This window comes from Cucurbita pepo, chromosome 1, assembly GCF_057944985.1.
Source record: "Cucurbita pepo subsp. pepo isolate OVF chromosome 1, ASM5794498v1, whole genome shotgun sequence".
Classification (NCBI taxonomy): domain Eukaryota; kingdom Viridiplantae; phylum Streptophyta; class Magnoliopsida; order Cucurbitales; family Cucurbitaceae; genus Cucurbita; species Cucurbita pepo.
The window spans coordinates 202,657-229,336 of NC_141798.1; the positions used below are offsets into that span (position 1 = coordinate 202,657).

General features: G+C 36.1%; 6 protein-coding genes across 12 annotated transcripts; 2 read left to right on the plus strand and 4 right to left on the minus strand.

Annotated features, from left to right (window-relative positions):
* Window positions 1-385: 385 nt before the first annotated feature.
* On the minus strand, window positions 386-3,702 carry LOC111789338 (uncharacterized). 4 transcript variants are annotated; one of them, XM_023670083.2, is made up of 5 exons: window positions 3,528-3,702; window positions 2,227-2,770; window positions 922-1,486; window positions 696-774; window positions 386-596 (listed from the first exon to the last, which is right to left on the minus strand). In XM_023670083.2, the coding sequence occupies exons 2-3, from the start codon at window positions 2,764-2,766 to the stop codon at window positions 1,046-1,048; spliced, it is 981 nt and encodes a 326-aa protein (XP_023525851.2). In that variant the 5' UTR covers window positions 2,767-2,770; window positions 3,528-3,702; the 3' UTR covers window positions 386-596; window positions 696-774; window positions 922-1,045. The 4 variants fall into 4 exon arrangements, with proteins under 4 accessions (XP_023525851.2, XP_023525842.2, XP_086978484.1 ...); XM_023670074.2 differs by having other exon boundaries at window positions 675-774; XM_087122358.1 differs by having other exon boundaries at window positions 2,227-2,701; window positions 3,443-3,702.
* Window positions 3,703-4,305: 603 nt separating this feature from the next.
* On the minus strand, window positions 4,306-6,582 carry LOC111778704 (gibberellin 2-beta-dioxygenase 6-like). Its single transcript, XM_023658680.2, has 3 exons — window positions 5,527-6,582; window positions 4,656-4,977; window positions 4,306-4,573 (listed from the first exon to the last, which is right to left on the minus strand). The coding sequence occupies exons 1-3, from the start codon at window positions 6,003-6,005 to the stop codon at window positions 4,343-4,345; spliced, it is 1,032 nt and encodes a 343-aa protein (XP_023514448.2). The 5' UTR covers window positions 6,006-6,582; the 3' UTR covers window positions 4,306-4,342.
* A 1,083-nt stretch (window positions 6,583-7,665) lies between these two features.
* LOC111805435 (inactive leucine-rich repeat receptor-like serine/threonine-protein kinase At1g60630) lies at window positions 7,666-12,569 on the minus strand. Of its 2 annotated transcripts, XM_023690540.2 has the most exons (3): window positions 10,373-12,569; window positions 8,124-8,774; window positions 7,666-7,953 (listed from the first exon to the last, which is right to left on the minus strand). In XM_023690540.2, exons 1-3 carry the CDS (start codon window positions 11,688-11,690, stop codon window positions 7,871-7,873), a joined length of 2,052 nt encoding a protein of 683 aa, XP_023546308.2. In that variant the 5' UTR covers window positions 11,691-12,569; the 3' UTR covers window positions 7,666-7,870. The 2 variants fall into 2 exon arrangements, with proteins under 2 accessions (XP_023546308.2, XP_023546316.2); XM_023690548.2 differs by lacking the exon at window positions 7,666-7,953 and having other exon boundaries at window positions 7,955-8,774; window positions 10,373-12,567.
* A 1,710-nt stretch (window positions 12,570-14,279) lies between these two features.
* Window positions 14,280-18,686, plus strand: LOC111802330 (RNA demethylase ALKBH10B). Of its 3 annotated transcripts, none has more exons than XM_023686656.2 (9): window positions 14,280-14,524; window positions 14,733-15,454; window positions 15,782-15,904; window positions 16,092-16,189; window positions 16,329-16,446; window positions 16,811-16,930; window positions 17,065-17,177; window positions 17,279-17,433; window positions 17,586-18,686. In XM_023686656.2, exons 2-9 carry the CDS (start codon window positions 14,827-14,829, stop codon window positions 18,310-18,312), a joined length of 2,082 nt encoding a protein of 693 aa, XP_023542424.2. In that variant the 5' UTR covers window positions 14,280-14,524; window positions 14,733-14,826; the 3' UTR covers window positions 18,313-18,686. The 3 variants fall into 3 exon arrangements, with proteins under 3 accessions (XP_023542424.2, XP_023542440.2, XP_023542433.2); XM_023686672.2 differs by having other exon boundaries at window positions 14,802-15,454; XM_023686665.2 differs by having other exon boundaries at window positions 14,819-15,454.
* Window positions 18,687-18,971: 285 nt separating this feature from the next.
* On the minus strand, window positions 18,972-21,399 carry LOC111777847 (putative xyloglucan endotransglucosylase/hydrolase protein 28). Its single transcript, XM_023657574.2, has 4 exons — window positions 21,097-21,399; window positions 20,913-21,013; window positions 20,094-20,302; window positions 18,972-19,737 (listed from the first exon to the last, which is right to left on the minus strand). The coding sequence occupies exons 1-4, from the start codon at window positions 21,287-21,289 to the stop codon at window positions 19,230-19,232; spliced, it is 1,011 nt and encodes a 336-aa protein (XP_023513342.2). The 5' UTR covers window positions 21,290-21,399; the 3' UTR covers window positions 18,972-19,229.
* Window positions 21,400-23,587: 2,188 nt separating this feature from the next.
* Window positions 23,588-24,482, plus strand: LOC147793750 (putative ascorbate-specific transmembrane electron transporter 1). The gene is made up of 4 exons (XM_087126618.1): window positions 23,588-23,743; window positions 23,822-23,870; window positions 23,942-24,141; window positions 24,219-24,482. Exons 1-4 carry the CDS (start codon window positions 23,588-23,590, stop codon window positions 24,480-24,482), a joined length of 669 nt encoding a protein of 222 aa, XP_086982744.1.
* Window positions 24,483-26,680: the final 2,198 nt, after the last annotated feature.

Consider the following 26,680-nt stretch of genomic DNA (forward strand, 5'->3'; position numbering starts at 1 on the left):
CATGATATTTGCTAAACACGATAATCAAGTAATAGTAATGAATAGTAATGAAGAAATGGTTTGTTCTGCATGTCTTTCACAATCTGTTTGTTCTAGACTAAAATATACTATAAAAGTTCTTCAAACTATGAGAGGTTGAAAGATCCCAGTAAAAAATTTACCAAAATTTGAAATAACCCAAACTTTGAAAAAACCAAAAGTTGTTCCAAATATACCAAAAATTGTTTTAAAAAAAAAAACAACCAATATTTTGCCTTTTCAAAGGCCCAAATGTAGAGTTAAATTTCTAATCGATCCAACCCAACCCAACTTTACGCCCAAATCAGACCATTTGTTAATTTAGAGAACCAATATTTAACGTACAACAACCATTAACGAACTAGTCTTTTAAAAAACCTATTGTAACTTGATTTTGTAAGCAATAGAGTATTATCCTCCACAGTGAATAACCCACAACTAATTACTTAATTCGTTAGCTTGAACTCAGCAGGATGACATTTAACCATACATCCAATAAATTCAATTAAAAATCAACAATGTGGATTCCATCCAAAGGTCTTCTTACACTTTATTCTTCAGCCTCAATGCTGTGTGACCTGAAAATTGTATTATTTGGAGGTGTCAGTTTGCTCGTTTAAATAAAAAAAAACAACAGTGAAAAGTAGTATTACAACCTCATGAACAGCGTCCACGACCTCAATTAAATCCATGAGGGAAATTGGGGGAAGCAAACGAACATACATGTCTTCAAACAAATCCACCCCAATTAAGTTCCTACAAAGACCCAACAACAAACATCAAAATTTAGCCAACTCAAATACATAAAAGAACTAAATTCATACCAACTCCAAACCTTCTTTCCTTTCCTTTCCTCTCATATATGAAACAAAATGTAACTAGTGGCATGTGAAAGATGCATACCTCATATTCATCATCTTGATGATATCACTGATAACTGCAAGGATCAGCCACCTTGAAGTTCAATTATTCCGTATCAAGAAACATCTTGACATCCTGAAACATCACGGTGTCAGATATATCTGCTTTATCCAAGAAACATTGCTACCTTATCTTTCAGGCTGCTCTTCTTCTTCATTACTGAGACCACATCTCCAACATTTTCATTATGCCTTTGATTTTGACTCTTTAAATCACAAGAAAATTGTACATCAGTTGTAACAAATTTGGGTTGCTCATTCTCTACAGACTTCTTAAGCAAAGGACCCAAAAATAAATTCAGCATGTCCTTAGCAGGATCTCCCGTTGTCCTCACACCTATATCAATCTTTTCACCACCTGAAATTGCAGTTGAATCATGAGGAATTGAAGTACTAAGATCCACAGAACTCTGCTTCTTATCATTATTAGTATTAAAAGATCCTTCAGATTGATTCCTGGCGTGGCATGTTCTTGGATTTATGCTACTAGATTCACGTTCTCCATGTAATTCGTGTTTATGGGCCCTATCCTTATCAGCTTCAACATACTGCATGCAAATGAAAATAATTATATCTCTGAAAACAAGTTGTCAGTTTCAACAAACTGCATGCAAATGAAAATAATTATATCCCTGAAAACTAGTGGACAGTATATTAAAAGCATAAATAGTTGTACACCAAACATGTTTTCAAAATTTTGTTTTTGTTTTTTTGAAAAATAAGAAAGATAATTTCAAAAACATGCTTTGTTTTTGGAATTTGACTAAGAATTCAATTTTTTTTCATAAGAAAGATTAAACACAGCAGAGAAATGAAAATGAAGAGAAAACAAGCACACTTACAAAAAACCAAAACCAAATGATTATCAAATGAGATCTAAGCAACTACTTCCACCTCTAAGCTTCTTTGTTTTGTTAATTACCTTCAACCAATGAAGTTGTAAATTTAAGAAAAAAAAAGAAAAAAAACTTTCAGCAAATGTTTTAAAAAACTACCAACGAGTAGTTTTTACAAACTTGTTTTTGCTTTTTGAATTTAACGGAGACTTCAATTGTTTTTTCAAGAAACATGAAAATCATAGTAAAGAAATTGTGGAGAAACCAACAGAAAATTCATAAACAAAAAACAAAAGACGAAATCATTATATCTCAAGTATCTGTCATCCTCTAATCATACAATCATACAATCATACAATAACGTTAGGCATAGCATGACTTGATTACTACTTGGAATTGAAAGAAAATAAAGTTGTCTTCTTTTATATGCAAGAGAGGGTAAAGTGGCTAACCTCTTTGGCAATGACTATTAGATCTTCCACTGTCAGTTCCATATCATCATCACTTCTGGTGCCCAGGTTTTTTGGTATTTTTCTTTTTCCCAAAGCAGAGTCCACAAGCTTCCTTCTAAGTCTATTTGATTTCATAGCTGGGACTGCCTCAGGGTCATCAGCATCCTCAGCCTCATCAATTCGACTTGATTTTCGTTTTCTTCCCTTTCTTTTCTTAGAAACACATTCTGGGGTGCATAAATTTTCCACCGAAGTCTCTTTCTGTTGGTGTAACACAGATTTTTGAGGACGCTTAAATGAATTTGCTTCCTTGGCTAGGGAAGCTTGAGATTCAAGTTCTTCCTCAAGACTCTTCTTGTTGTTATCTACATCATTAGATCTCTGTATTTGGTCATCAGCACGAACTCCCAGCATCCACTGCGGTAAACGACGTCCAGTTCCTCCATCAGAAGCAACTCTCACCATCTCTTTCTCCCTGATATTATCTTGCGCCATGAATATAGACTGTTTGATGCATTTTCTTTCTTTCTCCGATTTCATTTTCCTGATGAGGGGTATTACTATATATATATAACGTAACAGCATAAAATTTTCAAGAATTTGCAGCAGAAACAGACTTTCCCATTATTAAACAAAATCAAAACTCAAGGGAGAGGGAAAAAGAAGGGGCTAGGGTTTCATTAACCTTTTTCTATTCTCCTTTACCGCTGTTTCAACCTCTAAATTTGGAAGGATTTCAAATCAGTTCTAATTCGAAATCCTTGAACGTGTTTGGATGCAAGAAAAAAAATTGTAGTCAGCCGTGATTTGGAACTCCCTATGCCAGTTCATGGGCATCCCTAGTTTCTTCTATATTCAAGAAGATTCAACGCCATTCAATCAAACTCAAACTCAATTAGTTTTTCGACCGATAACATTAATTTCAATCTTTTCAAATGCAGCATCTCGATTCCAACGGGTTTTTGATAGCCAACCAAACTAAAGGTGAGTTATTTTTTCCTCTTTATAAATTAACTCGGATAAGAATTATAGTTTGTTTTATTGATTCAATCGGTTTACGTTCTTAGTTTTACGTTTTCATTTGGACTAATTCAACATAGGTTGAAGATAAAATGAACGAAGAAAAAAAAAGTTATTGATGTTCTTCTTCGTCGGTGAAAGAATAAATCAACGTAACCCTAAGAAACAAATTAAAAAACAAAACAGAAGATAAGACCTTGGGTTTTGAAAAATGAGTGGCGGCGATGCGGTTAAGGGTTGAACCGCTGTGTTTCTGAGAAGAAAAAAAACAGAGAACTTACTCTGTTAGCTCAGAGAGACAGGGGCAGCGGCGATTTCACAGAAGGTTGACACTGTAGCTTGCAGCGGAAGCAGCAGAAATGGCGTCGGGCAGGAACGACGTGCGGAGGGACGGGAAGCAGCGGGTGGAAATGGGAGGGAGGAGGTGGCGGAACGCGGGTTAAAAGCAATTAAAATAATAAATAAAAGGAAAAATATAGGGAAAATAAATAGAAAATAAGATGTTAAATTATAAATTTGTCCTACAGTTAAAATAAAAGGTTTAAAAGTTCAATTTATATAATTTTAAAAGGAATTTAAGAGGTGTTAATTAAAACATATATTCTAATTTGGTTATAACTTAACCCATATTTTTCTATTTTATATATAAATCCGAAAAACATAAAAGTATCCATAATATTCGCATAGATATATAAACGAATAATGATGAGAGACGAAATAAAACTTCATTACATTCATAAAAAAAAGTTCAAAAGAGTAAAACATCAAATCATCTACTTAACAATCTTTTCCAAGTCTTGATTGAACTTTTCTTCACTCTAGACGGCATTGATTCTTCCTAATTTGCATTATTTTGTTTCTAGTCTCTGTAGCTTGCTCGCCTCTCTCTCCTATTGCCCTTGAGAATCTTAACCGTTCGCCTTCTTATTAGATTGGAAGTGGCATTAGCTCACTGATTAGATATGTATATGTGTACTGGTTAAACCCTTATTTTTAAAGGTTTGATAGATACGTATGCGCGTGATTGTTCTTAATTGTTTGGATTGGATGTTTATGCACACTTGAAATTGATACTTCCATTTGTTATTGGAGTGATTTACAGCCGAAATCTGGAAAGCCCTACTTTGTACCCAGTTTTTTCCACATCATCTCTCACTTGCTTCCTGTACTCTCCAAAAGTGAAGTGTCTGTATGGTGAAGGCTGCCGGCAACTCCCGATTCCAGAATGGTTAGATGGGCAGAGGAAGTATGCTGTCGAATATCTCTCCCGCACCGAGTTAGCCACCACCCTATGCTTCACACTCTTGTACGTATCGTTGCTCCAAGCCTGCATTTCAAACTATATTTTTATACCCACTTTCTACTTGCTCTACCAAACCATTATACTTCGAAAGAGTTTCAGTTTGTACCTGTAGAAGATCTCCAATGTTGACGACAAGGGCTTCCGGAATGGGTTTCACGGCCACCCATTGCGATCCTTTCATCAGCTGAAGCCCGCCGCCGGAATCTTGATGAAGTATGGTCAGATAATCGCTATCGGTGTGGGGCACCAGGCCGGTAACTTCGCCGGGAAACGGACAGATTGGGTAGTGATTCAACCGGAGGAAGCATGTGCTTTCATCGCACATATCTTCAAATACTTCCTTCCGGTGGCCCAAACTCTCCACTAAAACTCCTGCTAGAGATCTTGCGAGCCTCGACATGGCGGTTGCCAGTTCCTCCATCACTTCCCTGGCGTTCGAGGATGTAAGGTCAGTGAGCAATGCACTCTCTTTGTTTTTGTAATCTAGTACATTGGTTGATTGTGATATCGAAGTGCATTACTTTTGCTGTCGAACTGTTTGTGAAAATGTCTAGAAGACCTAAAATCTTCAAGTGCATGAATATTTCAATGTTAAAGATACAAGTATAGTCCTTAGACGTTGGGTTTTGGATTTGTTTTATTATATTGTTAAATTTTGAATTATGCTTTTATTTAGTGATTGTCATTGAAACTATCAAGGAATGCTATCGTGACATGTTTTTATATGACTCTTAGCTGAGTTGGTGCGATATTATAGCAAACAACTGGACAGGCCAACAGCCTGTCATATTAAGCATTCTGATGTTAACAAAGAAAAACATAATCTTGAGTGAAATGGTTTTTTTTTTTTTTTTTTTTTTTTTTTTTTGTTAAGTTCAAAGGCTAAATAGACTGTGTTTTAAGCATATGAACTAAATAAATTTGACACAATGCTCAAGAGAAGTTTCTAGTTGGAAGAAGGGTGATAAAATCTATACCTTAAGTGAATGAAGTCGCCATAGCAGTCAGCTTCAGAGACCTTTGTGAGGGGAATGTGAAAAGCTTCAGACCAAGAGAACTGGTTTGGTTGGGTTGCAGTGGCTGCTCCCCATCTGTAAGAATTATCCAAAATCCCACTTGTAGATTTTTTCTCAAAGGGCACCGCAAACAACTTCATTTGTTCTTTGCTCATTCTGCTCAGCAGCTCTGAGCGTATCCCATGGTTAATCACTTGGAAAAATCCCCACTCTGCAGATGCTTCAAAAATCTCTCTACTGCAAGCCATCCTCTCTTTTTCTTTGCCACTTTCCAAACCTTTAAGATCGACAAGAGGGAGCTGACATTCCTCCAGGACAGAGCTAGTTGGTTGATAGCCATTGTGAAGTGGCTGTAAATGAGCTGTGGATTGCAAAAGCAACTCATATTGTTGGAAGAGTGGTGGATTGGAGTTCATCATTGTGGTATCTTCCTTAAACATATGGCTTTCCTACAAAAGTTATTAAACTGAGAAGTGCTGTTTATATTCTGTTTTTGGAAAGAAAGAAAAAGTTGTTAAATTGTGGGGAGGAGGAAGAGCACAAGTGGAAGAAAACAAAGAGAAGAGAAGAGGACATTGTTAAGGGGCTACCATGTAGTGACAATTGTCGCGAAAATATTGTTTCTCTCTCCTTCCATGTTCTTCCATATTTATGAAGGCAAGGTCGTTCTCAATTTCTTTTAATATTATAGCGATGGGTGACCAAGCCTCTATAAAGTGGAAAACGATGCGAGGGAAACATCCAAAACTGCCTTCAACTTTTTGACTTTTGGGGGACAAGAAAAGTTTACATGGGGGCCCTTTGGTTGTCGTCTAGCAAGTTTGTCCCCAATTGGCAGTAGGCCCATATGAAATAGAATGTTCTATTTTTCTCTGATTGTTTATTTAGTTTCTTTTAAGTAATTGTTTATGCTCTGCTGGTTCTTTCCTTTGTGCATAATTGGTGACTAGTTCCTCTAAAACCACGTTGTCCTTTTCTTCTGCACCCAACCTAACCAAACCTGCCATTTCTGGATTCTTCATTGGTTTTGTCAGTTTTTATGTTTTTTACCTCTCTTCTCTGTTTGGCAGATGGATGAAAGACGGGGTCGATAATTTACAGGCATGTCTCTAACTTTTAAAATCATGCCTCTTTTTTATAGTCACTTTTATCAAATACTAAGAATGGTTAGAATTGTTTTATAAAGTCCATAAGCAATGCTAAGCTTAGCAATTTCAGAGAAGTTAATAGTTTATAATTTTGTCCTTTTCCCATATGCCTCAAATGCTCCCATGACCAACAAGCCACGTCATTTTCGCGGTCTAATATGATTAAAATATAATATTACAAAATTTATATTCGATACTTACTAGTCTTTTCCTCCTACACCTCTCTTGAATGCCAATTCACTATTTGGGTGGTTGTTTATTCTATCCTTTTTACCTTATTTTACTTAATTTCTTGCATGTAGTGTAAGTTGATTGTAGTGTTAATTGTCATTTGATTTTAAATGTTGATAGTTGAAATGTTCTATCCTTTGATAGTTGAAATGTTCTATCCTTTGAGTACACAATCTCATTCTAATTGTTGTAGTCCGTATGAGGGATCCTAAATTGGACTCTCATTATCCCTTTCATATTAACCATACTATATTCCTATTTGGAGAGGTGATCTAGTGAATGAGATGTTTGCCTAATGGAATATCATTCTTAAGCTTATAAATAATGAGTTGTGTTTAAGTTTAATTAACTTCTTTTTACCTTCCTTGCAGATCCATCCTAATGCTTACAAAACAAGTCCTTTCTCTAACCTGAGCAAGCAGAGAGAATCCTGTTGACATGACTTCAACCTTAGCTCGGACTCATATGATGTATGTTCCAAAGCCACCACACTTTTGAGCTTGCAAAGTGGCTAGAGTGTAAGAGCACTTCAACTTTTGTAATCTTGAAGATATGATATTACTCCCAACTATTATTTCCACACTGTAGCCAATTGCTATTGCAAGATATCTTAGATTTGCTCACAAAAATTAAGATCCAATCGTAAAAAGTAATGATGATATTTTATCAAACTGTAAGGACAAACCTCTAACTCTTAAAATCATAAGAACTAAATTCACACTTTAACTAAAATATACTTTTGTTTTTTAATTTAAAAATTGAGTGTACAAACTTGCAAAGAACAAAAAATTGAGAAATAGTTACTATGGGAAAAATTGTCTTCTTTCTTGGAAAAAAAATACTTATTCATTGGAATTGGACTAATGACATTGAATCACCTAAACATGCTCTACACTCTCTTTCTGTTCGTCTGATGGATGAATTACTTATTTCCTATCAAATGAACGGCAAGACGAGGATGAACCAAGTGCATCAGCTCGCTCCTTCTCTGCTTCTTGTTTTGTTGAAACTAGCCCAAAGAAGAAACACTTTACCAATAAAATCTAACAACTTTACACTCTCTACCATCCAAGAAGAATAATAATAAAATATGCCTTGAAAATGAAAATCAAGAATAGCAACGACAACAACAATGATAATCAAAATGTAAACTTGTAAATTTGGAGGCCATTCAAATACCTAAATGTTCATCCCTGGGCAAACTCTGGACAATATCAGACCAGCTACCTGGTGAATGGTCACTACTGTTGGATGAGATTTGAGCCTCTGCTCTTGTATCTCTTATCATCTTTAGAACTTCTCTCATCATTGGTCGGTTTTGTGGCATAAGCGAAACACAAGCCATTGCAATGTTCAAAAGAGCTTGAAGTTTCTCTTCCGATGCCTCATTCCCAGATGCAGGATCATCCCCAGACTCTGTCTCCTCTTCTCTAACGGAATTAACCCACTTGGGAATGTCAGAACCATGTTCTTGGACTAGATCTTGAAATGGTGTTTTCCCTGTTAGAAGCTCCAACAGAAGAACGCCAAAGCTATAGATGTCGGCTTGTTGTGTGGTTGGCTTACGGATGTCACGGCATTCAGGAGCTCGGTAAAAGAGTGAAGTTGCACTAGATTCTTCAAGTGAATCAGGATCTCGGAATAAGTTAAGTCCGTAATCAGTAAGACATGACTCGAAATCAGATCCTAGTAGTACATTTGAGGATTTCAGGTTTCCATGGGTTAAGCCAGGGTTCTGGTGGATATACAACAAACCATTGGCCAAGTCTTCAGCTATTTTAAGGCAGGATGTCCAATGAAGAGGCTTTCCTCCGCCTGAAGTTCTCGATCCTGTTAATGGGAGTCAAACAAATTATTGGTGAAAGCAAGAGGAATTTACTAAGAATGCCCGGATAAGCATTATGTTGATGCCCCTTAATGGATTTAGAAATTCCAGAAAACAATCATAAAAGTATCACGAATGCTTTTAGAAGAAACAAAAATTTTCATTGATAAGTGAAAGATTACAAAAGTAAAAACCCAAAATAATTCTAATCATGAATAGTAAACAAAATAACTAACAGCCTGAACTATCTAAAACTACCAACCTCAAACTAGATTATATAGAAAAGAACGAGGGAGTGTGGCTTTCTTATCAATCTGTGTCAAACAGTTAGTATCCATGATGATTTATTCTCAGTTTAGTATTCTCTAATGACTGGCGTCCCAGAAGGGTAGACATAAAATAAACATTATATCTCCTAAATTATTTGGGCATATTAATAGTGTACATTTTACATGTACATTACACAATGAAAGAAGATGCGAAGAATAAAATAATGATAAAAAGGAGTTGGATAACCTTAAGCTCAACTAGCCTAGAAGTTCAGACAAATTTACCGGTCAGCAACTCGGCAAGCTCAGAGTTGGGATGAAAATCCCAGTGAAAAAAGACAAGAGAGAGAAAATCAAGGGAATAAAGTAAAGTGCTAAGAACTATGAGTAGCATGAAAACAATTGCATATTTTAAGCACATAACTCTAAATGGACAGGAGACTAGTGGGGAGGGCTACAGGAAACGCCAGCATAAGAAGCTGAGGTTTTGAAAGATGAGTTGTCAGGCAGAAGAAGGTTAATATTCTTCTCTTTCCCAAATCAATAACACTATTTAATCATATTCAGTTATTTGGAAAATGGGGACAGGAAAATAATGAACATTGTCGTTATTAAGCTGGATGGCAATCCTTCCAAAATATGGCAGATCTATGTAATGGGAAAACATAATGTGTAGTAGAATGCAGTAGAGTACTACGGTATCGTTATGATGCGCGGCCCACCACTCGACAATGATACAATAATGAATGGATAATCATCTCCACGATCATTCTCAGGGGCACAAAGATTAAGACTTTTCACCCATATTTAATCCTTTCTTTTCATTATCCTTTTAACATCCATCCAGCAATGTGTTCCAAGAAAAAGAACATGAAAGGGGTGGATGACGAACAAAGCACGTCAACTAAATCAGGGCCCAACAAGGTAAAACCACTGGAGGACAGGTCAAAACTGGCAAAAGTTGAGAGGCAACGGGAAGTGTGGGAAAGCCACGTGATCCGTGTGTCTTAAGCTCAACTTTTGCCCCAAGTCTACCGCAAAACACGAGGTTAGCTTTACTAGAGCGTCCCCCACGCTTTTCTGTGAATTCCCAGAGTATCCTGCCCTCTTGACTTGCCCTAATTTTACGCGAATTTAAAGTTTATATATCTACACTTTAGCATGAATTTTGTCCTAATTGTTATAACCTACGGAAGACCATTGTCTTTTTGTTCCTTTGCAATACCCATTTGCAGTTCACAATCGGTAAGAACCCAACTCGTGGCAGAAATTATTCAGTAAAATTTCAACAAAGAAATGATTAAAAAGTGTAATAGAGGGTGGCCGACACTTACCGTGGATGAGAGAGAAGAGACTGCCATTAGGGAAATAATCATATACGAGCAAGCGTTCTTCCTTAGCCTGGAAATAGGCCCTGAGAGGGACCAAGTTGGGGTGTCTGAGCCGCCCAAGAACCTCCATCTGCCGTCCGAACTCCTCTGCTCGAGGGTACCTTGCATCCTTCAGCCGTTTCACTGTAACAATATACCCAGATTCCATCACAGCCTTGTATGTGCTTCCCATGGTCCCTCTGCCCAAAGTCTCCGCCGAAGCTTTCAACAGATCTTCCAAGCTATAAGTCATTTTCTGATCCCCTGCTCCGCAGAACACTAGGCTTCCTAGTCCTTCACTTTCCCATGAAAATCCCCCTTGCTTTCCTCCATTATTACCTCCTCTGCCGCCGGCGGAGATTCCAGATGCTTCCTCCATCCTCATTCCCTCGTCGTCGATTCCTTTGTTTCTGACCTCGGATAGGCTCTTTCTTTCCCTGGATTTGCAAATCATAAACAGTAGAAGAATGATCAATAGAAGTCCGACAAACCCACCAACGCTTCCTGCTATTATCTTGACCAATTTGGTGCGTCTTGAAGACGAGCTTGAGCCAGTGATTTGCGGATAAGAGGGACTCGATGATGGCGCAATGGCAACATTTCCACAGGGCTTCTGAATTTGTTCTCCGCAAAGTTCCAGGTTGCCGGAAAATGACGACACATTGAAGCGGACCAAGGTGGGGGTTACTGGGATGTCGCCGGAGAGTCGGTTGTTAGAGACATTGAAGAATCGAAGACTGGTTTGCTTGAAAGGAGGGATGGAGCCACTGAATTGGTTGTCCTGAAGGTGTAGAACATAGAGACGCCGGAGTTTCAGCAGCGAGTCTGGAATGGGGCCAGATATTTGGTTACCGGAAACGACGACGACCTTCAGGCGGTGAAGGTCGGAGATGGAGCTCGGAAACTCGCCGGAAAAGTTGTTGTCACTTAGATAGAGGGATTTGAGATTAACGAGACCCGAAAGGTCAGGGATTTGACCGGAAAGTGAATTTCCTTTGAAACTAAGAACACGAAGCTGATCTAAACGATTCAAAATTTTGTCGTTAAGAACACCAGAGAGATTTAGATGTTCCAAAACGAGCTTAGTTACCCGTCCATTTGTGCACTCTTTTACGCCTTGCCAGTTGCAGATGGAACTTCCTCGCCATGGCAGCGAGTTCCCAGGGTCGAGAGATGCTTTCAATGCTAACAGAGCTTCTGCATCTCCAGCTCGAACCAGAGGCAGTACACAAACCAACAAGACCAAGAAAAATGGAGAATACCTCAAAACCATAAGTTTCATCGCAGAAAACACCTTGAAAATCACGATCTCAACTGCGAAGTAGATCCTCCCGTATCACCAAGAACAGCAATCAAGCTAACAACCGATGCAAAAATGGATTAAACATCTTCAAAGCAAGCAATATTCCCCTCTGTTTCATCTGCTCGCTACCTTTTTCTTCACTGTACCTTCAAACTCCCATCATACTCACAGAGTCCAGTCCTTTTCATAGTCTTAAGTATCTTTGACCAAAACAAGGAAAAAAAACAGAGTCATCTACCACTTGGACCTCACTCGGATTGGAATTGCAAACAGTTTCACCTTCTGTAGACATGAAGTTCAGAACAAGATGCCCTCCAATGGGGACGCCCTCGGGAAACCACCGACTGGAGACGCTCGTTCACCGGTAAAAACTCACGGACATCGTGTCAAATCCTTCACGTGAACCCCTCTCTGAACTCGCCAACGAGAAATAAAACGACGCACCTCTCCTCCCCATGGTTCGCTTCTAATGCTTTATTCAAAACGTGCGGACACAGTTGAATCCCCCAAAACCAAACTTCAAAAAACACTGAAACAAAAGCCTAAACGAATCCAAAATATCTCGAACCACTAAACAAAAAACCCACACCGATTCTCAAACTTGGACAGAAACCGGGGAGTTCCGAACTGCGATACCGAGGAGGTCTTCCGTGGATTAACAAGCTGGCATTGGCATGTCCAGTGGGTGAAGCTGGTAGATCGAACAGAAAGAGGTGGTGTGGTTGAGGAATGAAATTGGGAGAAGGAAAGGAAGAGGAATTAGAGGAGTTATAATTGGAGATTGAAGAAGCGGGGGCATTGGCATGGATCTGTACTGCCTGCGTGACACTAATAATGCATGAAAGAGAGGGTCAGGAAATTGGTGAATGAATTGAATGGGAAAGGAAAAGAAGAGGCTCCCAATGCTAAAACATTAATTAAATTAGTATGTGTGGGGTGGGACTGGGAACTCGAAAACGGGGGCTCCACACTCTGACACGTCTTTTCATTTATTCATTTTTGTTTCTATTACCAATTTAGTCTGATATTTTTCAGATTTTGGATATTACTTTTATCCCAATTCGAACGCTCTAACAAATTCACAACCCTCACCAAAAATTAACTAAAAATTAAACTAAACTTACGTATTCATATTAATTAACTTATGATAATCTTTAAAAATGGGGAAATAAGTAAATAAAGAGAGAGAGACAGATTGATAAATGGGAAATGCTTTTGGTTGATCCATGAAATCGTAAGAGCCACTCCCCTCTTCCATCACCAAATTTCTCGACCAAAATGAAAAATAATAAACTAAAGAGTAAAAAGTGCAAATTTTAAAATAGGGTCGGGGCCATTTATAAATTATTAATGAAAACTCAAAGATCATGTGGTCAATAAAAGCAATAAAAAATGATTTTATTTTATTTTATTCACCAACCCCTCATGAATGCTAAATGAATAGTGTACCACCAACTACTCCTTCACTCCATTTTTGCAACTTCAATAATTTAAATTACAATTTTTTCTATGTAAAAAAAAAAAGAGAGAGTTAGAATTTCGTTTCCAATTTGAACAATGGGTTGTCTTCCCGAGTTGTCAACACAGACGCACGTGATTTTACTTGTTAAAATGTCCTAATGCTAGCTAGGTTGGTTACTTTACCTTAATTAACATGTGTTTATAGGTTTGTTTGTGAAATAACCATATGTCATTCATGTGTTGATAACGAAAATAACCATGTATATCATATATGTTAAATAATGATATTTTATGATTAAATTGATATTTTGTATATGAGATCTTATGCACGTGAAAGTCTATAAGTTTTGAGTACACAAAAGTGATTAATGTTTGATGCTTCAAAAGTATATAAAACTTTTTAGTGTCAGTGTGTATGAAAGTGATGCATGCCTAAAGAGTATGGCGTACATGGAAATAATATAAATGAAATATATGCATAAAAGTTTTTAAAAATATTTAATATTTTTAAAAATATTACATTTTTATTTTTATTTTTAAATATTAAATCCACCTTTAATATCAATTTCCATAAAAAAATTGTAAAACAATTTAAATATATATTACTTCAGTGTGATAAAGATATTAGAACGAATGGAGTAAGAGATATAGTTATCAAGAGAATTAACTTAGCTATATTAATTATCTAAAAAAAAAAAACAAAATAAAATTACTTTTACTGTATCAAATAATATTTTTTTTATTACTATAGTCAATTTAAAAAAATAAATGATCAATATTTGTTTTCAAAATGAAGCTAATATCCTAATGAAATATATATTATTTTTATATAATGTAAATCCAAAAGGTAGGGAATGAAAACAAATTATACAATGAATTTACAAATGATTTATTATAAAGAGTTTTAGGGTAAAAGTCCGAATTTAAAATAAAATAAGGAAATCTTATTCACAATAAATGAAGATTTACTTAAAAAGCTTAAATCTTTGAACTTCATCAAAGGCAATAAAGTCCGGGAGCTCTTAAATATAAAGTTACCAAAATACCCTTTTGAGTTGAAGAATTTGAGAGTAGTCTTAACCGGTCCCTCTCTCCGATTACCAGTTTTTTTTCTTTAGCAGTGAGAGAGACCATTTAAGACTCATGTATTCAATAAATCCATCCCCACTCTTCACTTTCCAAACCCTAATCTTAATTCTCGCTTTTTTCATTATTCACAAGCACAGATTCTAAACAACCTTTCTCTCAAACCCCATTTTGCAGATCTCATACAATTACGATCCATGGCGGCTAAATTCTTCTGTGCCTCGTTATTCAATTCCCAGAATCAAGCTTCTTAATTTATGGTTCAGGTAATTTCCTTGGATCGCTTGAATATGTAGGAAAGCCAATAGATTATAACTCACTTTGAATGTGTGTTCTTTTAGTTTCTACATTACTCACTTTTGTTTATGATTAATGGGTAGTGGTGATTTTAAGCAATTCTTGTCACATTTGAGTTTCTGACCTCTAATTCAACATTTGGACTGTTTTTGTGTCTTTTTTTTTTCTTTCTTTAAGGCATTCATTTCGTACTGTTTCATATTGGATCTCAAATTTGAGGATATTCTACTCTATATGCGGGTTTAGTGTTTTTTTCTCGTTAGGGATTCTCATGGCAATGCCGTCGGGAAATGTGGGTGTTTCCGATAAAGTTCCGTTTCAGAGCGGTGGTGGAGGCAATGGCGGTGGTGAGATCCATCAGCACCGCCCCCGTCCCTGGTATCCTGATGAGCGTGATGGGCTTATCTCATGGTTCCGAGGCGAATTTGCTGCTTCGAATGCGATCATTGATGCCCTTTGCCATCATTTGCGTGCTGTGGGAGAGCCTGGGGAATATGATGTTGTTATTGGGTGTATACAGCAACGGCGGTGTAATTGGACGCCGGTGCTTCATATGCAGCAGTACTTTTCAGTGGCAGAAGTGATGTTTGCACTTCAGCAGGTCACCTCTAGAAGGCAGCAGAGGTTTGTTGATCCTATGAAAGTGGGGTCGAAGTTGTTTAGGAGACCTGGGCCAGCATTTAAGCAGCAGCATCAGCAGCATGGCCATCGCGTTGAAGCCACAGTCAAGGAAGAGATGGTCACTTGTGCAGAGTCTTGTAATGGTGGGAATTCTTCAAGTTTTGTAGGCTGTAGGAAGGTTGAGCAAGTAAGTAATAATACATGTGAGGAAAGCAATGCAACGGGGGAGGATGGAAAATTGAACGATAAAGATTCAGGGTCAGCTGAGGACATAAAAGGTAGCCTTTTGTTCCACTATCAACGTTTATTAGTGCATGAACTTTATTTTTTGGCTAAATTAGAAGTTTTGTTCATGGACGATGTCTAATCAGACTGTGAACCTTAAAAGTTCAAGGCCTATTGGACACTTCAAAGTTAATAGGTTTTGAAAGTGCAAGGACCAAACTTTTTATTCAATTTTAAGGATTGACTTTGAGCGTAACTGAAATGTACATGATTCTTGTTATTTCTATCTCATTCCTAGAGGTTTGAATTACTTCAGCTATATATTATGTTGTTGAAAATAGGAGTACATCTTAATTTTTACAAGCTTGTTTGTTGGGTAGATTCTCATGGGAAGGACCAAAGTAATAGCAAACCCAAGTGTGCAGAAAATTTAAAAGACAATGCAAGCAATAAAGAATCTCAAGTTGAACCTACTGATGATGGGTGTTCTTCAAGTCAAAGAGGTGAGTACCTGCTCCTTAAATCATATTTGTAGTTGATCTAGTTAGAAATTACAAACAATTGTATCATAAATCATAATTTATTTTAATTTTGCTGCTTTATCCCACTGGTAGTGGAATTATCAAAAATATATTTTTTACTAATGAAAGGGCATCATTATAATCTGTTATCAACCAACTCTTTCCCCAGATAAGGAGCTGCAGTCTGTTCAAAGCCGGAATGGAAAGCAGTATGCTGCCACAGCCCCAAGAACCTTTGTTGCCAATGAGATATTTGATGGAAAGACGGTAAAACTGCTTAGTTTTATCCTGAATTTGGTTCTTGGATTCTTTGTTGTGAGATTCTGTGAAGGAAAGAGTCTTTCACATTTAGCTTGACATGGTAGACTGATTCACTTCTTATTATTTTATTCTTCTTCTAATATAGCTTAATGTGATGGATGGATTGAAATTGTATGAAGAATTATTGGATGATATTGAGGTTTCAAAGCTGCTTTCATTGGTGAATGATTTGAGGGCTTCTGGAAAGAGAGGGCAACTCCAAGGCAAGTTCTTGTTCTTTCTAACTCAGCTTGACTATATTTATGTTACTTTAAGAAAATTGATTATCATCTTTTTCAAGGAAGTTATCAAAATAAATTTCAATTAATATGGATTTTGTGAAGGTTTATCCAATTTTGAACCAGATGACAATTGTATTACATACAGCCTCGAGATAATGAATTGAAGAATGGGAACTATCACTTAAATGAATGGTACATAAGGATGTTGAAAATCTAATGAACTACTTTGATATCTTAATACCCTACAATTATGCAAGTGAATGGTACATAAGGATGGACAACTTCTTTATATTTCGTAATTTTCTTAAACTGAATAATATTATATTTTTCTCTGCCACAAAATCAGGCCCGACATATATTGTCTCAAAAAGACCGATGAAGGGTCATGGGAGAGAGATGATCCAGCTAGGCTTTCCGATTGCAGATGCAGCTCATGATGACGACAATTCTTCAGGGCTCTCAAAAGGCATTTACCATTATCTTTGATTTGGATTGTAATTTTTGAAATTTAGTTGAGCTATATAGCCATGAAAATATATGTTGATGTTAGTTTCTGTTCGATGTAGTATTTTAAATCTCCATTTTTAGTGAATTTTACAGATAGAAGAATAGAATCCATCCCCTCATTGCTTCAAGATCTCATTGATTGCTTGGTTCGGGAGCAAGCGATGACAGTGAAACCAGATTCCTGCATCATTGACTTTTATAACGAGGTCACTAATCAAACGCATACTTGTTTTTTTTTTTTTTTTTTTTTGCAAGTTTTCGTTAGTGTATGTTCCAGACTAATATTCTTATTGGTTGATATCCTCAGGGTGATCATTCTCAACCTCATGTCTGGCCACCATGGTTTGGGAGGCCTGTTGGTGTCCTCCTTTTGACTGAATGTGAAATGACCTTTGGTAGAGTAATTGGTTCAGACCATTCTGGCAATTATAGAGGGGCTAAGACATTGTCCCTTGCACCGGGGTGGGTAATTATTTTATTCTTAATCTGCATATTTCTCTGAACCTTCTTTCATCCTCTGCCTCATGTTTACATTTTTTCTGTTTACTTTTACTTTCTTATGTTGATCGTCCTCTTCCTGATATGTACTGTCTGTGTTTTATTGTAAAACACAGGAGCCTCCTTGTGGCGCAAGGAAAATCTGCAGATTTTGCTAAGCATGCAATTCTTGCTATGCGCAAGCAACGGATACTTGTTACCTTGACCAAATCACAACCAAAAAGAGCAGGACCAGCTGATGGGCAACGCACATCTTTGAATGTAGGTTCATATTCCAGTTGGGGCCCTCCATCTGCTAGATCACCCAATGCTCGTCCTTGCCCGGGACAGAAGCATTACCCTATGGGTCCATCGACAGGCGTTCTACCTGTGCCACCCATTCGTCCCCAATTGCCACCACCAAATGGCATCCCACCAATAATGGTGGCTCCTGTAGCACCACCACCTATGCCTTTCCCTCCCGTGTCAATTCCAACTGGTCCACCTGCATGGCCTGCTGCTCATCCAAGGCATCCTCCGCCTCGTCTCCCTGTTCCTGGCACTGGAGTATTCTTTCCTCCAGGTTCTTCCAGTGCTCCATCTCCTCAACAGATGCCAAACTCCGCAGTGGAGACGAGTTCCCTTGCAGAAAAGGAAAATGGTCCGACGGAATCTGATCACAATGCAGGTGCTTCTCCAGGGGAAAAATCTGAAGCAAAACCTCAAAGACAAGAATGCAATGGAAGCATGGATGGAAGTGGGAGTTGTAAGAAGACGGAGGAAGAACAACCAAAGCAGCAGCAGGAGGAGGAGGAGAAAAATGAGAATGTGGAGGCCCAAAATGCAGGAGGTGGAGAAGCTTAAAGACAGAGGAAAATGCATTACTTAAAGAGAAAAGGAAAAGAGAGAAGAAAAGCAGGTCGGCTGCAGACTTGAATGAGTTACAAGCAAAATGTGATAGCGGCAACATTCAAAGACTGCTACTACCATCAAACTGCTACTACCATCAAGGAGAACAAGGGGAGTTCCATTTCAAAATCCTTTACTTCATTCCTTTTTTCTGTTGTCCAAAACAATTATTGGTTAGATGGGAAAACTCATTCCTAATGCCACTTTGGATATTATCTTCTTCTTCTTTAAGAGAGATTTTGAAAAGTCACTATATTTTATACTTTCCAAATGTAGAAACATAACTCTGGTATATCATGGATGAAGATTAACCACACTCTTTAACGTAATTTCAAATGGATGTCCTTTTATCTCCTATGTTATATAAAAAATTGGTTAAATTATACAATTGCCTTCAATTTTTGTATGTAAATTTCAAAGATTTCCATGAAGTGGAAAGGATAGCACCAGCATTAGCCTTGCGGTCATGCAGCTAACTACATATTGATTTTGTTTTGAGACATCAAAAGCAATTTTATGGAGTTCAGTAGTTTTTTATTTTTATTTTTTTGGGTTCATTGACTTGTCTTTCAAACTCATTTAATTTATGTTATTTAAAGTAAATTCACAAAAAAAAACATAAATCATTATTAAATTCAAGAAAAAAAAATTGATGTAAAGTCAACAACCACCTATAACATCAATGGAAAATCCTAATGGTGTTAACTATACATAATAAACAAACCGCATGAAACACATCTGATTCCTAAATAAAATCTATACTCCTTCAACTGTCTCTATATATTTTTATACACAAAAAAGAACAGACCCATCTAAATCAAACAGCCGGAAATTATTGCCCAAAAAAAAAAATTGAAACAATGACAGCCTTCTCAAGCAGAAGTGAACTCAGCCTGGCGGCTAGAGTGATGGTGTTTCCCACGGTGGTGCCGCCGCCCTTTTCCAAATGTTACAGGGTCGAACTTTCGAAGTCGCTCGGCTTCTTGAGGTACAATGACACATTCTGCAGGAGGGATCTTGTATCGAAGACGATCATAGCAATACGAGTATGTCATGTGCTTCCTCCTGAAACTCTCCATTTTTCTTGTTTTAGCAGTTGTGATGTCATTGGGGATGGTGGCTTCGGAGTTCTGTGTAAGGTCGTCGCACTTGGAGAAGTGCAGATCGATCGGATCGACTGTGCAACCATGCAATACAAATTTGGAGAACTGGGCGATATAGGGTGCATATTTGTAGTTTACCTTGTATTTGCCTCCATTGGTGGCCCAGCCTGAACCATCCCAAATTGTTGCATACAAAGTCATTGGCTTGGATGGAAAGTCACCACCCATTGAAGCTGTTCTTTTAACTTCTCTTATAGGAACTTCATCCACATAAAATCTACATATAACAAAACAGTGGAAGCATTCAGCAATATATCAATGATTCATTCTTTTTACGAAGTAGTTGAATTGAAAGTTAGAGGGACCAAAATAGAACATCTGAAAGCTTAGACACCATTTTAACAAAACACATGAAAGTTTAGGAACCAAAAGAAAGAACAAATTTTAGAACATCAAATCCTTTGGGCTATGCACATAAACCATAGACTTTCTGAATCAACTTTCCAAATGAACTTTTTCACACCCCCCATGGCTAATGGCACTGGAAAAACATCATTAAAAAAAACAAAACAAAACATGGGAGATTCCAAACTCTGTGAGAAGAAAAAAAAAAAAACATATGAAATAGCTTACATAATGACAGAATCAGTCCAAAGAATGCTGTACTGATGAAAATCTTCAGCTGGATCAAACCAAAGGCCATATCTTTCTTCTCTGCCAACGTTGGTGCTTCCATTCCCGTAAATGTTGGTCTGAACCCTCCATTCTTTTCCTCTGATATTCCCTAAGAACTCGAAATCTATCTCATCGTGGTTGTTCTCAAACATATCGCCATTCGACATCTGTCATCCCACAGTTACTTATCCCAGTTACTAACATTTCCGCACTTTTTAACAAAATTCTGAATAAATTACCCCAACAACTGAACAAATTCAACTCAACTTACAGGTTGAGTCCAACATCCAATTCGCAGCAATGGAAGTTAAAATTTTAACCTGAACAACTAAGAGTATGTTTGGGATTTGCTATAATTCTTTCCAAAAACACTTTGAACATAAAAAGTGTTTGTTAGGTGCCCTATGGTTGTGTCTAAGAACTGAAGTGTTTGTTAGGTGACCCCTTAAAAGCAATGTATTTAATCACATTTAAAAACTCTGAAAGTGTTTGTTGGATGAGAACTTAAAACCATTATCAGAGGGTAGAAACTAGTAAGTTGCGTTTAGTAAGTTCTTTATCACAATCCTAACACATTAACAGCCCCACTAATACACACGGAAAACAGAGTAAAAGAATACAGAACAAAATCAAATGAAGAAAAACACCCATATTGTCAAATCATGAGAAACTCATGGATGGAAACAGTTCAAGATTATTAAGAACTTAAACAGGGTACATTTCCAGAAAGAAAAAAAAAAAAAAAAAAACCCAATGAATTCCAATTTCCATACTCACATAAAAAGCAACCACAACACCAGCAGAGTAATCCGCAGGCAATTTAATGGAAGCACTGAAGAACCCATGAAGATAAAGGTCCTGGGACACAAATCCCGCGCCTGAAACAAAATTAAAAATAAAAAAAAAACGAGCAAAAAAGAGAGAAAATGAAAGGGAAGTAAGAAAGAGAGAAAGAGAGAACCTGTTCGTTCATCTAGATGCAGATGCACCGATTTCCCATCCTTGAGAACAAGGAGATTGTCATCGCCGAACAAGTGGGTGTAGGCTTCGTCGAAGAAGAGGGTTGGAAGATTTGGAGGGGAAGAAGAAGAGGGAAGGAGGAGAAGAATGAAGGAAAGGGGAAAACAGAGGAAGGAGAAAGAAGAGAAGGCCATGGGGAGAAAAGAAGAAGAGAGAAAGAGGAGTGGAAAAAGATGGAAGAAAATGGGTAGAAAAAGGTTGCAGAAGAGGCGCTTTGTTGGCGTGTAATGTAAGTGGAAGGGAAGGGCAAGCACCGATGGAACCAAATTTGTCTTCCTTCAAAAGATGCTTCAAAATTCCTTTTTTTTTATTCTTTTATATATATATATATATATATATCTATATAATTTAAATATTTCATTCAAATTTACGTACTCAAATATAATATATTTTTGTGTAATTTCAGAAACATGATATCTTACTATTATTTCTCAACAAAACAGTGGTTAGAATACATAATTTTTGGACAAACTATCATTTTTTAAAAAAATAATAAAATAAAAAACTGGTATTGGGTGAGGAGTAATTCCAGTAATTGAATTAATTTCTTAAAAAGACATGATTAATAGTCCAAGTAATGTAAATGAATATAATATTATATGGGAGTGTATGTTATAGGTGACTTTTTTTGCATATTTAAAACTAAATTTATTTCTCATTAATTCTCTCTTGGAATTTTTCTACCCAAATTATAAAAAATAAATTAATAAATAAAACGAAACATAACACACAGAAAAAAGTGGTGGAAAGAAATGAATTCAAAGTGTATCATGTATTGTATGTTGAAGACATAACATATCGTAACTCTACCCATTCACTAAATTGCATGAATAATTAAGAAAAAAGAAACATAAATAGAATGTTTTTTCAATTGAAGAATATGATATATTTTGAAGATGAAAAGGGAAAATGAAAAAGGAAAATGAAAAAGGAAAATGAAAAAGGAAAATGAAAAAGGAAAATGAAAAAGGAAAATGAAAAAGGAAAATGAAAAAGGAAAATGAAGGAAGGGGGGAAAGTGGGGCCACCGAATGTAGGATTTGCAACGTGTCAATTTTGGTTACTTACTGCCACAACGCAGGTGGCAGTCGGTGATTACGATGACGAACCTTGAACCTTGAACCTCTCCCCCACCACATTTTTTGTTTTTTTCCTTCTTTCTTTTTATTTATTTTTTAATAAATAAAAGAACAACAAGAAGTAGCCGTTAGAGACATCTGGCGTGTCCTGGGTCCCACATACAATTTACAAATTTCACAAATTCCTCTCTCTTCCCCTTTTAATTATTAATTGGTTTTCTTTTTTTTCCTTTTTGTTCTATTTTTTAATCCTCCTGTATTTCTTAATTTTAAAAACATGTCTTCTTTCCAATTTTTTTTTTCATTATTATAAAAACTGCCAGTCCAATAACTCATCTGAAAATTTATTGATTTATTTAAAAGTTCAGAATTCAAAAAATACACAAAATACACAAATAGAATTTATATTTATTTGTTTATTTTGAGAATATGTATATTCGATCTAAATAAATTATCACTCACACAATGCCACCAAACACAACACACAATATTGGTGGAAACAAAGTAGGGCTCCACATCTCCTTGTCTGTTGTATATCCGCAGTTCCATGAATTTAATACAAATTTTGCAACTACGTTTAATATAATATATTTATAGTAAATATTGTTTTTTTTTTAAAAAAAATTGATGTAATTTTTGTTCGTTTGTTTTTAAGAATTTGTTTTTATTTTATAATTTCACTCTGAATTCAAATATTTTCTAAACATAAAGAAAAAAACAATATAAAGAAATGGTAATAAAACACACCATTCTCGAAAATAAAAAAACAAAAACCAATACTAACCTTTCAAGTTTGTATTTAATGAATGGTTGACCTAATTAGTATCATCTAAAATTTATGGATGTATTGTAAAAATTTTATAAATTTTGTATTTAATAGATCTACAAATTTTTTTAAAAATATATTTGAATATTATAAAAAAAAAAAAAAAATAGGGATACAATGTATTACGTGAAAAGGCCTTTTAGTAAACAAAAAGCCCATGATAGAGAGTTACATAAATAGAGGCCCACGAGCATTTAAACAAAGTAGACGACATGTCGTTTTGAACAGGATAGCAGTTCGTCAATGTTATCAACTCTTAAAGACAAAAATAAATGTTTCAAATACAAACATTTACCTTATGAAGCATTTTTGTATATAAGATGATTAAAAGTTCTTTCACGCGGAGAGCTGCCGGCCTTAGGCGGTGGGTTTTGCTTTGGCTTTGGCTTTGGTTGTCGTTGATTGTGATAAACAAAGTTGAATCGGAGACATCAACATAGTATATATCCATACATATATATATATGCCTCCCAATCCAATTCTTCTCAACCTCTCATTAATCTATACAGCTTTTTTAGGCTATTTCAATGGCGTTCAAACGAAACTTCAACATAATGGCGAGGCCAGTCACTTTGTTGGGTCATTTGGTGGCCATATCTATCGCAGTCTTGATTCTTGTATGGATCCTCCATTTCAGAGAAGGGGTTGCTTTCAAATCAGATAACAAGCTCAAGATTCTAAATGTACTTCCTTTCTTCTATAATTTTAATTAGCGGTTTCACAAGCAAAGGTTTGATGAATTTTTCATTCTTCTTCTTCAGCTGCATGTGCTTTTAATGGTGATTGGACTCATCCTATTTGGAGGGCAAGGTAAGGGAAATTACTAATGATTTGAAGTCATGATAAACCTTAATAATATTTATGGTTGGGATATGGCGCAGCTATAATGGCATACAAGTCAATACCAGCAAAAAAATACTGGAGAAAAGTGGTGCATTTGGGGTTGCATGCAATAGCATTAGCTGCTGCAATTTTTGGGATTTGTATGAGTTTCAAGTTTCACCATGACATCCAGTTGACGAATCTTGTTTCTTTGCACTCTTGGTTTGGTTTGATCACCGTTTGTTTGTATGGTCTACAGGTTCGTCGTCCCAGCCATCTCCCTCTTTCCAGACTTTGATATCTTTCTTTGCTAATTATTATGATGTTGATACGCAGTGGTTAGTGGGCTTCTTTGCGTACTTCTTCCCCGGAGCAGAATCAAGGAGGAGAGCCAGCTTAATGCCATGGCACGTTTACTTTGGAATATTCGTCTTTTTAATGGCAACCTGCACTGCTGAATTAGGGCTGCTTCAAAGCTTGGACACTTGGTTTTTGTTAGGGCACACCCAAGAAAACCTTATCATCAACTTCACAGGTCTTCTCATTTTTCTCTATGCGGCCACAGTTGTTCTCACTGTTATTCTTCCACCCCTTTATTAGTAGAGTAGTCCCTCCTTTTTGTTGCTCAATCGCTTTTCAAATTCATATTCTTACATCTTTATATTAAATGGTGTATGGTTGCTTCAGATAATAAACTTTTTTCTTACTCCGCTGTGTCCCATTGTGACTCTTTTGATACCCCTACCTACTCAGAGGTTACTCATTGGTTAAATCAAAACTAATCCGCAACTGATCCATCCTGAAAAAAGCTTTCAATTCCATCAGCCTAATGAATGGAGAAACGATTGCAAAACCATAGACAGACAACTCAAAAATTGGGGGAAAACTTGTATATAAATTGGTGTTAAATCAAATTTTGCCATCTCCTTCCATAATCGAATCCAATCTTTAAAAAAGATAATAATATCGTTCTTATATTCAATTGTATAGAACCTTTAACCTTGATGCTTGAAAGACCGATTCAACCAGCAACAAAGCTGTTTGATTATAATTTGAGCATTCTACGGCAAGGTTCTAAAAAACGATCATCGCACAAAATCAATCACTCACAAACTACACTCTAAACGTACAACTACATCCTAACACCCAATCCAGATTCAGAATTAATTTCACAACGTACAGAGAACATGAGATACAAAATGTAATGGCGTATGGAGGCGGATGAGTGTAGAAGATCGGAACGAGAACACACTCAGAAAAGAAAGCTCTTAAGAGCTACAAATCTGAAGCGATTCCATTCCAAAGCACTTCAACCGTACTATGATACCATTTGGAAATTGCTGTTGAGGGCTAGAGAAGCAGGGCAACCTGCAGAGAACCTACAGGTTATTCAGAGCCACCGATGTTAATGCTCTCCCCTTTAAATGCCTCAGCCCTCTATCGATTTCTCGATTATTCAGAATGGATTGAATGAAATTAAGAAAGCCTAAACCCTAATGCGAAATGAAGAAGATGGAAATTTCTAGATTTTACCTGGATGTGCTCGAGGTATAGGAGGAAGTCTTAGGAGGCGGAACCCTAAATGACCTGGTGCCCCTATTTATAGCCAAGGGCGAGGCCGTGGGGTTGCCTTTTTAAAAAAGAAAATTATTTAATATAATTTATAAAAATACACCCAAAATAAATCAAATGTTTTAATTATACCCTTAATTTTTTTAAAAAAAAAAAAAAAAAAAATCAAAACTGCCTCTACCGTCAATTTTGTCCAACATTATTTCAAATTTTTAAATGTTTACAACACTTTTGATCTTTAAAAAAAAAAAATCTAATTTTTGTTGGTATATATTGATATCGAAAAAATATTATTTATTTTCAGATTTTTTAAAAAAAGTTATTATTATTAATAAACAAAAAAATTTCATTTACCTCCTCTCTTACATATCTATGACCTAACAAAATTTTATTTCTCAATCTCTAAAACATATCAATTTTGAACATTTGCAAGTCAAATAATAATTGGTTTTCCATTTAAATTGTTTTTGCTTAGATTTCAATTTTTCTTTTCCCTATGTAAATTCTACGAGTAAGACAAATTTCATACAACCAGTCAAAGTAGACAATATTTGTTAGTAGTGAGTTTGAGCTGTTATAAATAGTATCAGAGTCAATCATCGACGATGCAAGATATTGGTTGGAATAGAGTTAGACTCTCTCTGTAGTACACACATTTTAAAACATTGAAGAGAAGTATGAGAGGGAAAAAAAATATTTGCTAGCGGTGGAGTTGAGCGGTTAAAAATAGTATCATAATTAGACGCGGGATGGTGTGTCAGTGATAATGTTAAGCCCCCAAAGAAGGTGAATTTTTAGATCCCATATCCGTTGTAGAAGAAAAGAAAGCATATAAGTGTATGAATTTTTTTTTATTATTTTTTTTTAATAGAAGACTTATTTTAAAATCGCAAAGGAAAGCCTTCAATAGAAAGTTCAAATAATGTCAGAAGTTAAAATAATTCAATAATAATAATAATGAGAATTAAAAAAAAAAAAAAAGAAACCAGAAATATATATAAAATCTAGAAAAAGAGAGAATCTAGAAATTAAATGTTAAATTATTGATGACGATTCATGCAATAAATACTATATTTTAATGCTATTTAATGCCATAGGGAAGGGCAAAAACAAAAAAATAAATAAAATAAAACAAAAAAAAAATAAAACACAAGAAATGTGTCGTACTTTTGTTCTTAAAGTTGTATTAAGTAATGATTTAGGTTTTGAAGATTAAAAAGAGAGAC

What these genes read in the sequence shown, in the direction of transcription:
- LOC111789338 (XM_023670083.2), bottom strand. Translation starts at nt 2,766, where the DNA reads ATGAAATCGGAGAAAGAAAGAAAATGCATCAAACAGTCTATATTCATG. An exon ending in TAATAGTCATTGCCAAAGAG is followed by an intron (nt 1,487 to 2,226) that starts GTTAGCCACTTT and finishes ATTTGCATGCAG; the next exon opens with TATGTTGAAGCTGATAAGGA.
- LOC111778704 (XM_023658680.2), bottom strand. Translation starts at nt 6,005, where the DNA reads ATGTTTAAGGAAGATACCACAATGATGAACTCCAATCCACCACTCTTC. An exon ending in GGCGACTTCATTCACTTAAG is followed by an intron (nt 4,978 to 5,526) that starts GTATAGATTTTA and finishes CTCGAACGCCAG; the next exon opens with GGAAGTGATGGAGGAACTGG. An exon ending in ACATTGGAGATCTTCTACAG is followed by an intron (nt 4,574 to 4,655) that starts GTACAAACTGAA and finishes TTTGAAATGCAG; the next exon opens with GCTTGGAGCAACGATACGTA.
- LOC111805435 (XM_023690540.2), bottom strand. Translation starts at nt 11,690, where the DNA reads ATGAAACTTATGGTTTTGAGGTATTCTCCATTTTTCTTGGTCTTGTTG. An exon ending in TCTCTTCTCTCTCATCCACG is followed by an intron (nt 8,775 to 10,372) that starts GTAAGTGTCGGC and finishes TCCCATTAACAG; the next exon opens with GATCGAGAACTTCAGGCGGA. An exon ending in GCCCAGGGATGAACATTTAG is followed by an intron (nt 7,954 to 8,123) that starts GTATTTGAATGG and finishes TCTTTGGGCTAG; the next exon opens with TTTCAACAAAACAAGAAGCA.
- LOC111802330 (XM_023686656.2), top strand. Translation starts at nt 14,827, where the DNA reads ATGGCAATGCCGTCGGGAAATGTGGGTGTTTCCGATAAAGTTCCGTTT. An exon ending in GTGTTCTTCAAGTCAAAGAG is followed by an intron (nt 15,905 to 16,091) that starts GTGAGTACCTGC and finishes CTCTTTCCCCAG; the next exon opens with ATAAGGAGCTGCAGTCTGTT. An exon ending in TTCTTCAGGGCTCTCAAAAG is followed by an intron (nt 16,931 to 17,064) that starts GCATTTACCATT and finishes TGAATTTTACAG; the next exon opens with ATAGAAGAATAGAATCCATC.
- LOC111777847 (XM_023657574.2), bottom strand. Translation starts at nt 21,289, where the DNA reads ATGGCCTTCTCTTCTTTCTCCTTCCTCTGTTTTCCCCTTTCCTTCATT. An exon ending in GCATCTAGATGAACGAACAG is followed by an intron (nt 21,014 to 21,096) that starts GTTCTCTCTTTC and finishes ATTTTGTTTCAG; the next exon opens with GCGCGGGATTTGTGTCCCAG. An exon ending in GTGTTGTGGTTGCTTTTTAT is followed by an intron (nt 20,303 to 20,912) that starts GTGAGTATGGAA and finishes GTGGGATGACAG; the next exon opens with ATGTCGAATGGCGATATGTT.
- LOC147793750 (XM_087126618.1), top strand. Translation starts at nt 23,588, where the DNA reads ATGGCGTTCAAACGAAACTTCAACATAATGGCGAGGCCAGTCACTTTG. An exon ending in CATCCTATTTGGAGGGCAAG is followed by an intron (nt 23,871 to 23,941) that starts GTAAGGGAAATT and finishes GATATGGCGCAG; the next exon opens with CTATAATGGCATACAAGTCA. An exon ending in TTTGTTTGTATGGTCTACAG is followed by an intron (nt 24,142 to 24,218) that starts GTTCGTCGTCCC and finishes GTTGATACGCAG; the next exon opens with TGGTTAGTGGGCTTCTTTGC.